Genomic DNA, 13,790 nt, shown 5'->3' with positions numbered 1-13,790 from the left:
ATGGTGCTTTTTGGTTGGGGTTCATATGCACAGTCTTTTAATTAACCTCATGCCCTGTTACTATCCACACCGCCAGGACACTGTTGACCTTACACTGATTTATGCGGCAATGAAAGTGGCAAGGTTATGGAAATACAGGCTGATATAGGACGTGACAGTGAGGTTGCTGGACCAACCTTTAACAGGCTGACTGAGGCCATTATCCTTGATGTCAGATGAAGAGGTGTGAGATGGAAATGCCCCTTGCATTTCATGCTTCACTTCTCGCTTAATGCAGAGATAGCACCCAGGGAGAGGGACTAATAGTGGACAATGAAATGTGTTCCAGTAATTTAAGGCTGACTCAGACATGTACACAAAAAAAACATTGTGATCTCTTGAGGGGTGAAGAATAACACTGATAAGGGATTTAAACTCACAAACATCCTATGAATGTTACTACAAATATTGTTTTATGTGTATATACTGTTAACCAATAGATTTTTTAATCATCAAAAATTGCATATTGACTTTTTTTTAAAATCTTTTTGTGTAAATTTAGTCAAAAGTCTAAAACTATCTATCACAATTTCACTGTTTTATCCAAAAAAGAGTCCAGAGTGTCAAACTATTCTGCTTCCTTTCACCAGAGAAAGTGGGATGGTTAATAAGTTTGTTGGAAAAATGACAAGGTCCTTTAAATTTTAATTTACTTCTTGACACTCATTAGATTACTTAATCAAACTGCATTCCACATGAGTTAGTTGAGTGAACTGTGGGCCTACATGGTATTATTATATATGTAGAGCTGTCTTATGTAGCCAAATATACATTTTCTATAGTGTTTCACTTATCAGATATAGTATTTAATTTGCTCTGCACTGTATTATCAATATTATCGCTTTCTCTGGTTGCCGTACGCTATTAAAATAATTATATTAGATTAGTCATTTCTAAATATTTTTCTTGATAAGTCCTTGTTTTACATCATCATTATGTAATGTTTAATCTAAAATGACATTGGACACAAACAGCATATGAATTGCTTAATATAAGAACTGTCTTCAAACTTCTGTGTTTAGTAAGTAAATGAAAGAAGCATAACAAAAAGAACAGCATAATCCAATTCAGTTTTGGATTGCTTCTGTCTGAGTGGATTCAGAGTGACGCTGCTTGATTGAAAATTGTGTGTGTGTGTGTGTGTGTGTGTGTTTCTATCTCTCTCTCTCTGCATTGCTAAATCAATTAAAAAGTGTGATATGGGTCCATTCAGCAGTACATAATTATCTTGTCATTCCAGTTAATTAGCTTCCTATAAGGACTCACAGCCCACAAGGTAACTGCCTATCAAACAGCAGGGCAGATGACTACATTATAAGATGAGTTGAGGGAAGCGCACTTAGGTCAAAAGGTAGGTCTCTTTCCCACTGGAACCTGGGGTCAGGCTGTATTCAAACTCTTAGTCATGCATATTAATATCAAATCCACAGTTAATCACGAGACAGCATGTGACGTGTGGACATACACGGATGTTTAAACCCAATCCGTAGGACATAAACTAATAAAGAGTGCTAAAAAAAAGATCAAAATGTTTTCATAATTTTCTAATTGTGTACGTTTTTTTCTGATGGTGACCATTTTGGACTGCATTTAAGGAAAACATAACATTTAATATGTGCTAAATGAATTTATTGTTACTATTAGATCAAGATACCTCTGCATCTCTACCTGGTATGTGCACTGCTCTAACTGAATAAGTAAATAAAGAGCTGTAGCTCACAGTCTTGATTGTTTCAGTTTCTTGAATGATTGATTATTTCATTTCCAGATTAATCAAAATTGTAAAAAGAAGTGGATTGTTTTTCTGCCTAACAGTGCAAATAATCATCTATAGTTTATTATAATATAAGGCAGGAGCATCAATTAGCAGCAAATAGCCAAAATAATACAACAACTTTTGGCTTCTCCATTACTCACCAGGGGTCAATCTTATACAGTACAGTAGTTACAGTAAATATCCTTTGCTCCAGTAGATTAACTGAGAGGAAATTATAAATTTGATGCATTGTTTTAATATTTGTCTAGAAAAAGAAAAAAGAAGTTTCCTGAATTGTGTTAATACTTTTTAGGATTACTGTACACGTGTCCTTGAACAAAACTAAGCCATCTTAACAGATTTTTTTTAATCTTTAAAAAGCTTATGGCAATTTTCATTGATCTGCTACACATTGTGAGTGGATGTTGTTTTGGAGATTGGGTAGGATGAAGCAGCTTATGTAAGCAACAGCTGAAGTCATCAGGGGAAGCAGAGATTTAGCCATACATCTCTGTTAGGAAGAAACGATATTACCAATATCAACAGACTCACACTGTGCTTAAGCACATCCATGGACTCCAGAGGCTGACATACTGCTGTGGAATGGCAAAACATCAGTGCTCTGCATGAACATCTGTTCATTATACCGAAACTGCTATTACCAGTTGTAAAAATTAACTGGGATCTTGTACAATAATGACACTCAAGCTCTAGGAAAATAGAAAACATGTATGTCTTCAAATTATTTGTCAGTTTATTTAATTATCTTGTATTATAGTTGCAAACAAAATGTTGAATATACAGTAGGTTTTAAGATGATAAAATAAAAACACACTTTAGTGTAAGTACTGTACACTGGAAGCAGAAAAAAATAATAAATTCCTCTAAACAATACATGTGTATAGCAAAACTACAGACTCTTACTGTACACAGAATATATATAATAATTTTCTATACCCATAAATTATTTCATTTGTCCCCAAGAAATAAGAATTAATCTTAACTACACTGAAAAAAAATCCTTTTATATTCAGGGCTAATATGCATGCATGTTTTTTTTTAAAAATTTCATTATTCATTTGCGCCACTGGGTCGAGTTGAAAAGCTGTTAACAAAATGACAACATGACAAAATGATAACTACCTTACAAAAAGTAATTTGGTTAATGTGCCAGCTTATTTAATGATAGATTAACCAGGCAAGTAACATTACGGCTTTGTGTCTTTGGCCAACCAGTGAATAAAAACAAAATGTTCAGTCTCCATGTGTCCTCCATAGGCACTTGCTGAAAGAGGTGTAGTGCCCCTAGTGCTCCTGTGACCTCTAGTGAAAAAGAACTAATGTTTATGAACAATAGATGGACACTTTAAATAAAACTCAAGCTTGGTGTAAACTGTGCTTGATAGCACTCGTAATGTATTACTTGTCTCATCACAATGTTGCATTCTACGAACAGATCCAGGAAATTAAATACTGTTTCTCAGATGGTGCACACGTTTCTCATATGCGTCTCATTGAGGAGACTTCAGTTTATATCCTGTTTTCACTTAGTATTGGTTTTGTGTTTGTTTTCAGTCAAAGTTTGTGAGGTTTAGGCACTAAAACTACTTCAGTAAGGAGAGATCATTAGAAGGAATTGAACATGACTTATTTATATACAGAATTTAATTAAGGTTTTGGTGATTACACTCTGATGGCCCATTGGATGGAATCCCAGCAGTGACAGGAATTAGGGCAGGACCCCCCGGAGTCTAGACGCTGGTGGTGGAGATAAAGATGGAGGCTTGGAAGAAACTTGGGTAACATGGGAGAGGTAGAGATGACAAAGGCATCTCTAAGGTAGAATGACAGATACACAGTGAGCTGATTGGACAAGACCAGTGATGTCAGCAATGAGTTTAACAGCGTGGGAAAGTGGAAGTGATGAAGAGCATAGATTAAACACCAAACCCTCAGGAACCAGCCATTGGACACAACACTAACCATGTTAATTATTCAGCCTTCATGTGTCTTTGGTTTTTGTTTGATCTGCTTCCCTTGTTCAAATCTGTGTATAACAGTGTGCACCTGGCAGATAGCGTGCAGTTAGCTATCACCTTGTAATTCTGTTTCAGTAACATGGACGTCGGAGTTTGAATAAAAATAGTCAGTGTGCATGTTTTACGATCTCAAAAGTAATTTCATTTGTGTAATTGTGTTTTTGAAAAAGGTACGTACATTTATACACTTCAGGCGGCTGCTGTTGTGACTTGGTGCTATATAGATAAAGCTGAATTCAGTTTAATTGAATTAATTGAATTGTGTAAAGAATGATGAAACAGATGTCTGTGAAAGTTTTTGCTAAAATAGAATTAAAAAGAAAAAAATGATTTTGAGAAATTAATACAGAAAATTCCCACACTTTAACGCATTTTTAAAGTGCTACTTTGCTTTTTTACATACTACTAAATGATGCCCATTCTCTTGTTGCTCATAGTAAAACTATAATAATAATCCTTACAAGGAATAATATCTTGTCTTTGGTGCTTTCAGATGGATGTAATGCAAAGCTGTTACTTTTACATCAGTGCTACCTTTAGCTGCGACTAAACCACGGCTGAGTTTTATTACCATGTGGCATTTATAAAATTCTCCTTCTCTCTTGAAATCTTCAAATCAAACTTGAAAACCAACCTACTGTCAAAGGCATTCAAATCTCTTTCAAAACGTTTAACAATAATAGTAATAATAATAATAATAATAATAATGGATTGCATTTATATAGCGCTTTTTGGGGCCCTCAAAGCGCTGTACAATTCCACTATTCATTCACTCACTGGTGGAGGCAAGCTACAGTTGTAGCCACAGCTGCTCTGGGGCAGACTGACAGAAACGAGGCTGCCATATCGCGCCATCGGCCCCTCTGGCCATCACCAGTAGGCGGTAGGTGAAGTGTCTTGCCCAAGGACACAACGACCGAGACTGTCTGAGCCGGGGCTCAAACTGGCAACCTTCCGGTTACAAGATGAACTGCCAACTCTTTGAGCCACGATCGCCCCATTCTGTCTTAGTTATTCTGGTCTTTTATCTCATTGGATGACATATGCATGTTTATATGTATACATATATTCATGTCCTGTGTGAATGTGTCGTACCTGTGTGTGTTTATATGCATGCATATATATGTGCATGTGTATGTGTACGTATATACTTGCATAGACATTTGTATATATGTTATGTAATCCCTTTCCCCTCATTTATTTTAATTCTTTCCCTTATTTGATTACCTTGTTCCTTTGTTCAGCACTTTGGCCAACACTTGATGTATTTAGACATGCTATACAAATAAAGCTGACTTGACTTGACGTCAACAGCCAAAGGTCACACCACCTACAGCTGTTTTGTTAATCATCACATCTGTTTCAGGGTAATTAATTTTTGTAAAATACCATGATGTATAAGAGGGAAAACGTTGTGACATTTTCGTGTTTAAGATAATTTTGCTTTCAGTTCATCGAACAATAGCTCTTAAAGAAAAATCCTTAAGAAGGTGAGTCAGCTTGACATTTCATGTCATGTAAACATCTTGGTCTTATCTATGAATTCCTCTGTAATATTCATAATGTCTATATGTCCTTCAAATTATGTGTTAGTGACATTATCGCTTCCTCTCTGTCACTATGTGTTGAAAGCAAACAGGAATCCATTTTTGGAACAACAAAGCAAAACAACTTTAAGCCAGTTTAATCCGTGTACTTTTCGGTATTTGAAGTTTCGTTTCAGAAAGTATAATTTAAAAAAGAAAATGAGACACTTATTTAATTCTCAACTTAAAAAGCTAAAATGAAAAACGTAAAACAATTGTTTTTTTCATTTTGTCCTTTCGCACATCAGAAACGAAAAACCCAAGAAAAAAGAACGAGAAAGGGCCCTTTATTTATTTTGTCTGAACCGGAAGTTTTAGTAGGTCAACAACCTGTACAAGTGATGCGCAAACTTATGGCAAACACTGTAGTGTGGACATCATGACGTTGGAAAAATACTCAGACGTGATCATGGAGATGGCAAAACAAGGCCTGTCATCGTAAATTATATCAGAGCGTCTGTCATATGAACACGGGGAAGTGAGAGGATTTTCTGCGAGAAATGTTAGAAAGTTTTGTGCTGAGCAAATCACTAGCTGTCGACTCTCGGACACACGGTTGGAGCTTGAGGTGACACAAGCTATAAATGAGGTAAGGTACTTTCTTCCTTCACCTTATGACTGTGTATGGTTGTCTTAACTGGGTTGTAAGGGGGTTAGTCTAGACTGTGTGCGCGCGCCCGCGCGTTTTAGCGTCTTGCGGGTGGTGGGTAACGTTAGTTATTTTAAAGATGTCTCTCACTGGTATTTGTACAGTTAATTAGCACAATACTTTAGCTTTACACATTTGCTTTCAGAATAAGCTACTTTACATTTGTTGTTCTAGTAGTAGCATGATCTTTTATTTTAAACAGGTGGGCCCAACATATGGCCGCAAAATGATGAAGGGCTATCTGTCCACAAAAGGGGTACATGCTGCAGAGGGACGAATTGGGTCAATTTTAAGAGAGGTGCATCAACCTTATCATGAAGCAAGACGCCAGGTAGCCTATGTTATTTAATCTTCCACTAGAACTGTATTCCAATGTTCTTTGTCATATTTGTGATATACATCATGTAATGGTAGGGCCTAATTCTGTTTAACAGATGTACGCCCTGCTTTAACAGTTACTTGACTCTTCCTCAAACGTATGATCAAATCTGCCTTTATCCAGTCAGCTGTCATTTATTTTTGTGATTTTTTTCTAAGGGAGCTCGGAATCTTAATCCCACACCGTACCATGCTGAATGCATGGGGCACAAGGTTCACCTGGACCAAAACGAGAAACTTGTAATGTTTGGAGTCACCCATGTTTTAGCTGTAGATGGATTCAGTAAAAAGATTGTGAGTCATTCCACAATGCCAATCAAAAACAACTTGAGCATCTATGAATATGTTTTCAGGTAATACAACCTCTCAAACCATTTATTTCATCTTAAGTGTTTTGATGGACATGTTAGTCATATTGGACATGAGCTGCACCCAAATTTACAATATTTGAATTTAAATTAGACATGCAACAGATGGGTCTGGTTATGTTCCTGAATATAATATATTAAGAACTTACCAAACATTTTGATCAACATTTTCTATTAATGTAAAAATAAATAAAATGGAATTGCACATGAATCATTTAACTACTTTATTGCAATTAATCAGTGTTCATTTATGAATGGAACAAGGTTCTTGGATTTCCACATATCTTTCAATTGTTCTGACATACATCTAAAGTCTGAGCATGACAGTGACATTGCAAAGAAACTTAAGAAATATATGTTGTCCTACTACAACTAAAATATTACCCAAAAAAAACATGAATGAATACATTCAAAATAATAACACCTTTGCTGGTCTTAAAGCAAAATAGTTAATAAATGTTCTTTATTTTTCCTGTACCAGACCTGCAGTGATCACCTATGGTATGTGGGACCAGGTGCGAGTAGACCATGGAAAGGAATTTTATTTAACACTGTTCATGCAAGAGATGCTGTCACATCATCGCTTCAATCAGGAGAGACTGCCTTATTTACAGACCTCATCCACAAGAGTAAGATTTAAGTACCATTAACATCAGCTGAAATTCTTATACTATTACGTGTACTACTACGTACATTTAAGACATGTTTCTTTTAACTCTTTTAGAACCACACAGTTGAAAGGATTTGGCCTGAAATCAACAACCGTGTCAACTACCCACTAAAAACTGCCCTACTCCAGCTGATGGACCAGGAGGAGATAGATATGGAGGATAACCTTGTGCGATACTGTGTGTCCAATCTAACCTGTCAGCTGTGTAACATTGGTCTTGCAAGTGTGGTAGAATCATGGAATGCTCATAGAATCCCAGGTAAAAAAAAAAAAAAAAAAGTCAGATTGCTTACAACCCTGATAATGAACATTTAAACACCTCCTCTATTTTTTACAGGAAAAGGCATACCAAATCACTTTGCAGAACATGGGTGTAAAAGAAGAATTTCTCCAGAGCTCTTGCCAAATGCACTTGAAGCAGCAGACCTTTACAGGCAGCACTTGGGATCTGCACTCAAAGAATATTCGACTTTTGGAGTTGATCCCTTCACAACCGAACAGGACAAACTTAGAACAGAGAGTCATTTTGCAGAAAAATATCCTGATATTTCACATTTGTTTTTTAGAGCCGTAAATGGTGACTTTATGCCATACAAAGAAGCTCTGCTCTGTCTCATAAACATAACTCAGAGAAATGTATGAACCACTGCATCTGTAAACTGTACAGAACAGACAAAAAAAAAAATCAACTGACTGTAAACATTTGTGTGTACACACTACATTACTCCTCTGCAAAAAAAGATTTCAATACAGAAAATGCAGCTGTTAGACCAGTAATTTGTAGAACTCCGTTGTTACTCTCCCTGCATTTTGCACAGTGCTGTGATGTCTCTTGCCACTGTTCCACACATGTCTTGCAGCCAATAATGCTTCTGCAGCACAGTGAGAACACTGGATCCTCAATGATGTCTGCAAAAGTAAATCAGATAAGTGAGACTGTTATCCATTTATGTTGAATTTAGTTCAAACTATAGGTTCAAAGTCAGTCTTGACATAAATTTACAGACAGCATGCAGAATATTTTTGGTTATTCTGTAATTACTCTTGTTCACGCTGTTCTGAGAAAGTCCCTGTCTATATTTTTGTCTATAATTGATGAGGGGCAAAATCAGTACATTTTCTCAATTAGCAAGCAAGAAAAATGAAAAAGTTACAGGTACTTGATTCAATATATGCAACTACAGTCCCATTTTAAATGTGAACTTTTTAGTTTTACATTACTGTGAACAGTGTACCGTCACCCATACTGACATTGTAATCAATTTGAAAAGCTATACTTTCATAGTCAAGATTGCAAGGAGAACCCAAATTAAATGTGCATGTAAACTTTTGAATGTTATGTTACAGTAGACCTGCATCTTGATTGTCTGTGCCTAAGTATTTAAATGGACACTGCTGAATAAAGAGCCTATGTTTGGTAAAAAAATGTTTGTCCAAAGTAATGATTGAATGTGGTTTGACATTGTTTTAATTGTAATTAAAATGTTAGTGTAGATGTAATGTATTTACTAAGCAACATTTGAACATACTCATACAAACCACGCAGCTAAATCCCTCCTTGAGTGTCTGCAGCTTGGGGGTTGTGACTTTCTGGGCAACTGCAAGATCAGTGAGCTCTTTGATTGCTGCTGTGACAGCTGGCAGACTTTGAGATGCCAACACCAACTCTTCTATTTTGTCACTCACTTCTCCCAAACTGGCACTGTCATCATCTTTACGGCTGCTACAAATAAAAATGGATAATCAGATGTCAAAGCTACTTACTGGCTTAAAGAAACATCACATCACTTACTGATAGATGATGATTTATGTAGTGATGTCTTACTGCTATTATAGGATTTAAATCAAATTAATTCTTCTATATTGATGTTCATCCTATAGTATATACATATTTATTCACATACCTCAGTTTCTTCCTCTTTGTTCCCTGGAGGCAATTAAAGTCTTGTTCAGGCACAGCAAGAATTTTTCGTGCATTTTGTCTCCAGTACTGTGACCCTACAGATGAAAAACAAAACCAAAGAAACCTGTTTAGAAGCCAATACCATATTACCCAATAAATATTACAAAGAGTCTGGTAAGACATGTCTCTCCATAAGATATGGGCTTTAGCTGTAATATTATGGCTCACCTGTTGTGCCCTCCGACTCCAGAATTGCATTGCCCTGTGCATCTGTCAAAATTATTGGGTTGTAATTACCAATGGCATCTTGCACTTTTCCTACTATCCCTTGAAGCGTAGCCTCAGACTCCAGGAATCGTACAACCACCATTCTATTGGGAATCAACCTCCCACCAACTACATCTGCAAAGTACACTGATCTGTAAAACAAAACATAATAATTTTACATATCTTGTAAAAGACAGCAGGCCACAAATCCATTCAGTGATTGCTATAGGCAAATTGTACTAAAACAGCTTTGCTATTCTTAACAATTCAACTATCCATGCACCTTATGTTTCTTTTTATTTTGCCTGTTCTGTAATTTAATATTCAAGAACACAGACTCATCCTACCTCTGAAATGTTTTGGAGGACATAGGGGAACTTGAAGTAGCCTGCTGTGAACGTGAAGGTGCAGACGCTGCCACAGCTGGTGCTCGCATAAATGCAAAACGCTGCCCGCTGGAACCTGCTGTTGGAATTGACTCCATGTCTTCTCCGTGGACTTCATAGTGACCTCTGGGTGTAAGGTCTAATGCGCTGAAAACACCAGAGACCGCACCGGGGAACATAGCCACGTTTGAATCATCCGTGATGTACAGAGTATGCGCGGATACCTGTTTAAGAAAAGTTTCCGTAAATCACGTTGCTCTGCTAACGTGTTACTCCTGTGCACACGGTTAATAGGCTCTAAAGGCTTACTTATTAGCTAGTAGCCGGTAAAAGTCAATGAATAACTATTTACACATTAGCACATGTGCACAATTCACATATTAGCACAATGAAGACGGCTAGACATAGTATTAGTAAAAGTAGGCCTACATGAAATCACCAAATGTTAACGTTAGCCGTTCCGCAGTAAGGAAGAACAATAACGTTCATAAAAAAACTGCTGAAAGCAAAGTTTGCGAAGTTTACATATCTACCTGAAAGATGCGACCCAGTTTTTCTGCAGTCATGTCTTCGTCCCGGAGTGTCACTCTCTTAGTTTTCCTAAAAACAACGTAATGGTCCATCCTCTGTTTATTCCAGTGTAACTTTAAGGCCGTCGATCTCTTGTGTGGGGGACGGTGTGCGCGCGCCATAAAAAACGCGCAGAAGAAGTACTTCCCGTTTCAGACATTGAAAATGCGTCTATTTTTTTGTTTTTGCGCTAGTATACTTTCATTATTTGAATCACGAAGAAATCCAAAAAAGCACGTCTAATTTTAAGTGTATGACGGCTATTTGTTACCACCGAATGAAAAAACAAGTTATTTTCGCCCATTTTATTCTTTATCAAAAATTAAAAAAATGAAAATTCTTTTAAATATCGTTTTTTCGTTTTGGTTTCTGAAACAAAACTTCAAATACCGAAAAGTACACGGACCCAGTTTAATGTTAGAACTTTGTAACTGAGTTTTGTAGAACAGAATAGAGAGGAGCTCAGTTTTCCATTTTCAGATGACCATATTAAAAGCATTCTTTAAATAAATATGCATTGAGGAAACTCAGAGCATATTTCTTCCAAGACCAAAGAATTGGTGAGTTCCAATTAAATAATGCCCTTGGATATTTTAATACCAGTGCTGCAACTGCATAAAAGATACCTGCTCATCGGCCAGTGGTAATGAAATAAAAATGAAAATTACTAACAATGAAGTCAGCCTCAAGAATGTGTCTACAATGATTTGGTACCTATAGCTAAGAGAACGTGAGATCATCAGAGTGTATTCAAAAACTTTACTTCTTTTAAAGATTCTTCAAGGAAATATGGCTGTTGTCATAGAGAGTATTTAATGTTTAAACTGCTTTCTCTTTGCTAAAGAACATAATCCAGCTTTACAAAAACTCGGTAGTGACTGCTGAGGCTAAAAAAACTATAATGGATTTTCATTGATTATTAATTACACCATATTTAATATTTAAGATTTCTATTGCGCTATCCAACATCCGGTAAATTTCTTAAGATATGAATTCAATGAACTGGAGTTCTGGGCAGGATGTAGGACAAAAGGTTGCATAACCAGTGTCAAGTCAATATATCCAGCTATCAGCTGACAGAGCAGTACAATGTTCTTTACTATTGAGGCTTATTAACATGGGAGACAACAACTGACTCGGTGACATGGGAAAAATCAGTTGTTGCAGAGCCAGAAAGAAGGAGAACGTTCGACCCGGAAAAAGCTGACTATAGAGCACCCAGGGTTTTGATTGATTTGGGATCAGGAAAGGTGCTGGCCTGTCTAATTAGTCTTTGTGTTGACAGACTTTGACCGTGACTTAGGAACAGTCTCTGGAACAGCTGACTCACATTCTGCAGTGAGTATTTTGTTGGTTACAAAGGAACAGTCTTTGTAGAGTACAGAGTTACATATGGAAATGAAAAGACAAAAGTCTACACCTACAACAGGAACCAGATAAGCCATCGTTTGACTTTGATTGTGGACAATTATAGGAGCATTGATTGACTCGGAAACAAAGAGGAGTTAAACAGGAAAGGGGGCGGTCAACTGAGAAGATGGCGTGGAGTTGATTCAACCAGAGACTGTAGGGACACTGGCTCTGAGGCCCTGAGTGGACATTGTGAACAGAGTCACAATACAGGCAGTAGTCACATTTAGCATCACTGGCTTTTTGTTATTAAACCAGTAAAACTGAGCTGTTACAATGACTTTAATTCTTTTATAATTGAAACTGTCACAATCTCTGCTGCCCTCTTGGCCAGGTCACTCCTGAAAATTTGATACAGGTATTTAGTCTCAATGACAGTTTAACCTGAATGAATAAAGGATATTATTATTCGTGTAAAAAAACACTTTAATTATTCTCAGCTTGAATAGAAATTTATTCTCTAGAACTCTGGAAATAAATGAATTTCAGGTGTTTAAATAAAGTATTAAATGCAGTCTGCCAAATCAAGTGAAGCCCAGGATATATCTGCTTTTGGGACACTATGACCATGATACACCCAAAACGTATTTATTTCAGTGTGTTTGTCCAATTTAATGGGTTTTTTTTGTTGTTGTTCACTTTCACACAGGCTCATATACTCAAAACTGCCATGTATTGAAAACTCCATCCAACCATTAGTTATACCTATTTAGCCTTGAGGGTCTCTGAGAGCCGAAACAAATCCTGACACTAGTGAAGAACCAGGATTCACACTCACGGTTGTATTGTCTCCATACCACAGATCAGGTTGGCAGCAAAAAGGCTCCACATGGATCAGTTTGCATTAACCTGGTTGCACCTCCCCTTTCTCCGTCTATTTCCTGCTTCCATGTCTATCGTGATGTGTGTGTGAGAGAGTTAGTGGAGCGGCACCGTTTACCTGCCCCTGGCTCCTTTCCAACTAGCATGTACACCTTTCCCGTGGTCCTCAGGCTTCAGCTGGAAATCTTTCTCCACAGAGGCTCAACTCACCACTCACAGTATATCTGCCCCACACTTCCAGTCACTGTCTGCCAGGTCTTTGTGCTCCTACAGTTAAATAAGGTTGTTACTTTGTTTTACTTTTCATTTTGTGGTCTGCTATGCTCACAAGCCATTCGTTTACGTCCAACTCTGCCATACCTTGGTTACTCTGCCGCCATCATCAGCCACCAGTTACACTGCATCCTATCTCTGCACACTCATTTTCCAAAGATCCATTTCATCTTCACCCTGTCTATGTACCACATATACCACATATATTTAGGACAGAAAGTCCTGTTAAACTTGTGTCCTGCTTTTAGGTCCAGAAATTGTCCTTACTGACCTCGACACAGTTATGAAAAACAGGTCAAGCCCAGCACCCGAGAGGAAAATAGAAAATACAACTTCTAACTTGGGGACATGGACAGTCTCGCATGACCAAATTACCAAACATGTTGAAAAAACCCCAACATGTATTTGGATTTTTCGTGTTTTTTAACCTGTTGAGTTGACTACAATTTTCAATTGTTCAACAAATTTACAACCAGTTGTTTTTTATTATGAGGAGCAAAATTACTGTCTTGATTATACCGTCTTAACTTTTCTCCAAACACAGTAAACTTTCTGTTGTCCCAGTAGCTTTAAAAATTTGCATTCAAAGGGATGTATTCACCCATTGGGACATACACTGTTATAAACAATGACAAACTCTTTCATGAATAATACAGTTGCTGGGACTGCTTTGA

At 37.1% G+C, this 13,790-nt stretch overlaps 2 protein-coding genes across 3 annotated transcripts; one reads left to right on the top strand and one right to left on the bottom strand.

The window, feature by feature from the left end:
• Positions 1-5,866: 5,866 nt before the first annotated feature.
• Positions 5,867-8,911, top strand: LOC109202445 (uncharacterized). The gene is made up of 6 exons (XM_019359939.2): positions 5,867-6,009; positions 6,272-6,400; positions 6,607-6,800; positions 7,297-7,444; positions 7,540-7,744; positions 7,823-8,911. Exons 2-6 carry the CDS (start codon positions 6,296-6,298, stop codon positions 8,125-8,127), a joined length of 957 nt encoding a protein of 318 aa, XP_019215484.1. The 5' UTR covers positions 5,867-6,009; positions 6,272-6,295; the 3' UTR covers positions 8,128-8,911.
• On the bottom strand, positions 7,883-11,013 carry LOC109202444 (uncharacterized). 2 transcript variants are annotated; one of them, XM_019359937.2, is made up of 6 exons: positions 10,575-11,013; positions 10,003-10,265; positions 9,617-9,807; positions 9,390-9,483; positions 9,025-9,208; positions 7,883-8,394 (listed from the first exon to the last, which is right to left on the bottom strand). In XM_019359937.2, exons 1-6 carry the CDS (start codon positions 10,731-10,733, stop codon positions 8,251-8,253), a joined length of 1,035 nt encoding a protein of 344 aa, XP_019215482.2. In that variant the 5' UTR covers positions 10,734-11,013; the 3' UTR covers positions 7,883-8,250. The 2 variants fall into 2 exon arrangements, with proteins under 2 accessions (XP_019215482.2, XP_019215481.2); XM_019359936.2 differs by having other exon boundaries at positions 9,015-9,208; positions 10,575-10,750.
• Positions 11,014-13,790: the final 2,777 nt, after the last annotated feature.

Source organism: Oreochromis niloticus, linkage group LG6 (genome assembly GCF_001858045.2).
Source record: "Oreochromis niloticus isolate F11D_XX linkage group LG6, O_niloticus_UMD_NMBU, whole genome shotgun sequence".
Lineage (NCBI taxonomy): Eukaryota > Metazoa > Chordata > Actinopteri > Cichliformes > Cichlidae > Oreochromis > Oreochromis niloticus.
The sequence above is the reverse complement of the archived record's forward strand: the minus strand, read 5'-3'. Positions and strand labels throughout refer to the sequence as shown.

Excerpts from the sequence above, each read along its gene's own strand:
- LOC109202445 (XM_019359939.2), top strand. The coding sequence starts at position 6,296 with ATGATGAAGGGCTATCTGTCCACAAAAGGGGTACATGCTGCAGAGGGA. Across the intron at positions 6,401-6,606 it reads ATCATGAAGCAAGACGCCAG|GGAGCTCGGAATCTTAATCC; the intron begins GTAGCCTATGTT and ends TTTTTTTCTAAG. Across the intron at positions 7,745-7,822 it reads GAATGCTCATAGAATCCCAG|GAAAAGGCATACCAAATCAC; the intron begins GTAAAAAAAAAA and ends TATTTTTTACAG.
- LOC109202444 (XM_019359936.2), bottom strand. The coding sequence starts at position 10,733 with ATGGCGCGCGCACACCGTCCCCCACACAAGAGATCGACGGCCTTAAAG. Across the intron at positions 9,484-9,616 it reads GGAGTCGGAGGGCACAACAG|GGTCACAGTACTGGAGACAA; the intron begins GTGAGCCATAAT and ends TTTCATCTGTAG. Across the intron at positions 8,395-9,014 it reads TAGCTGCGTGGTTTGTATGA|ACATCATTGAGGATCCAGTG; the intron begins GTATGTTCAAAT and ends TTACTTTTGCAG.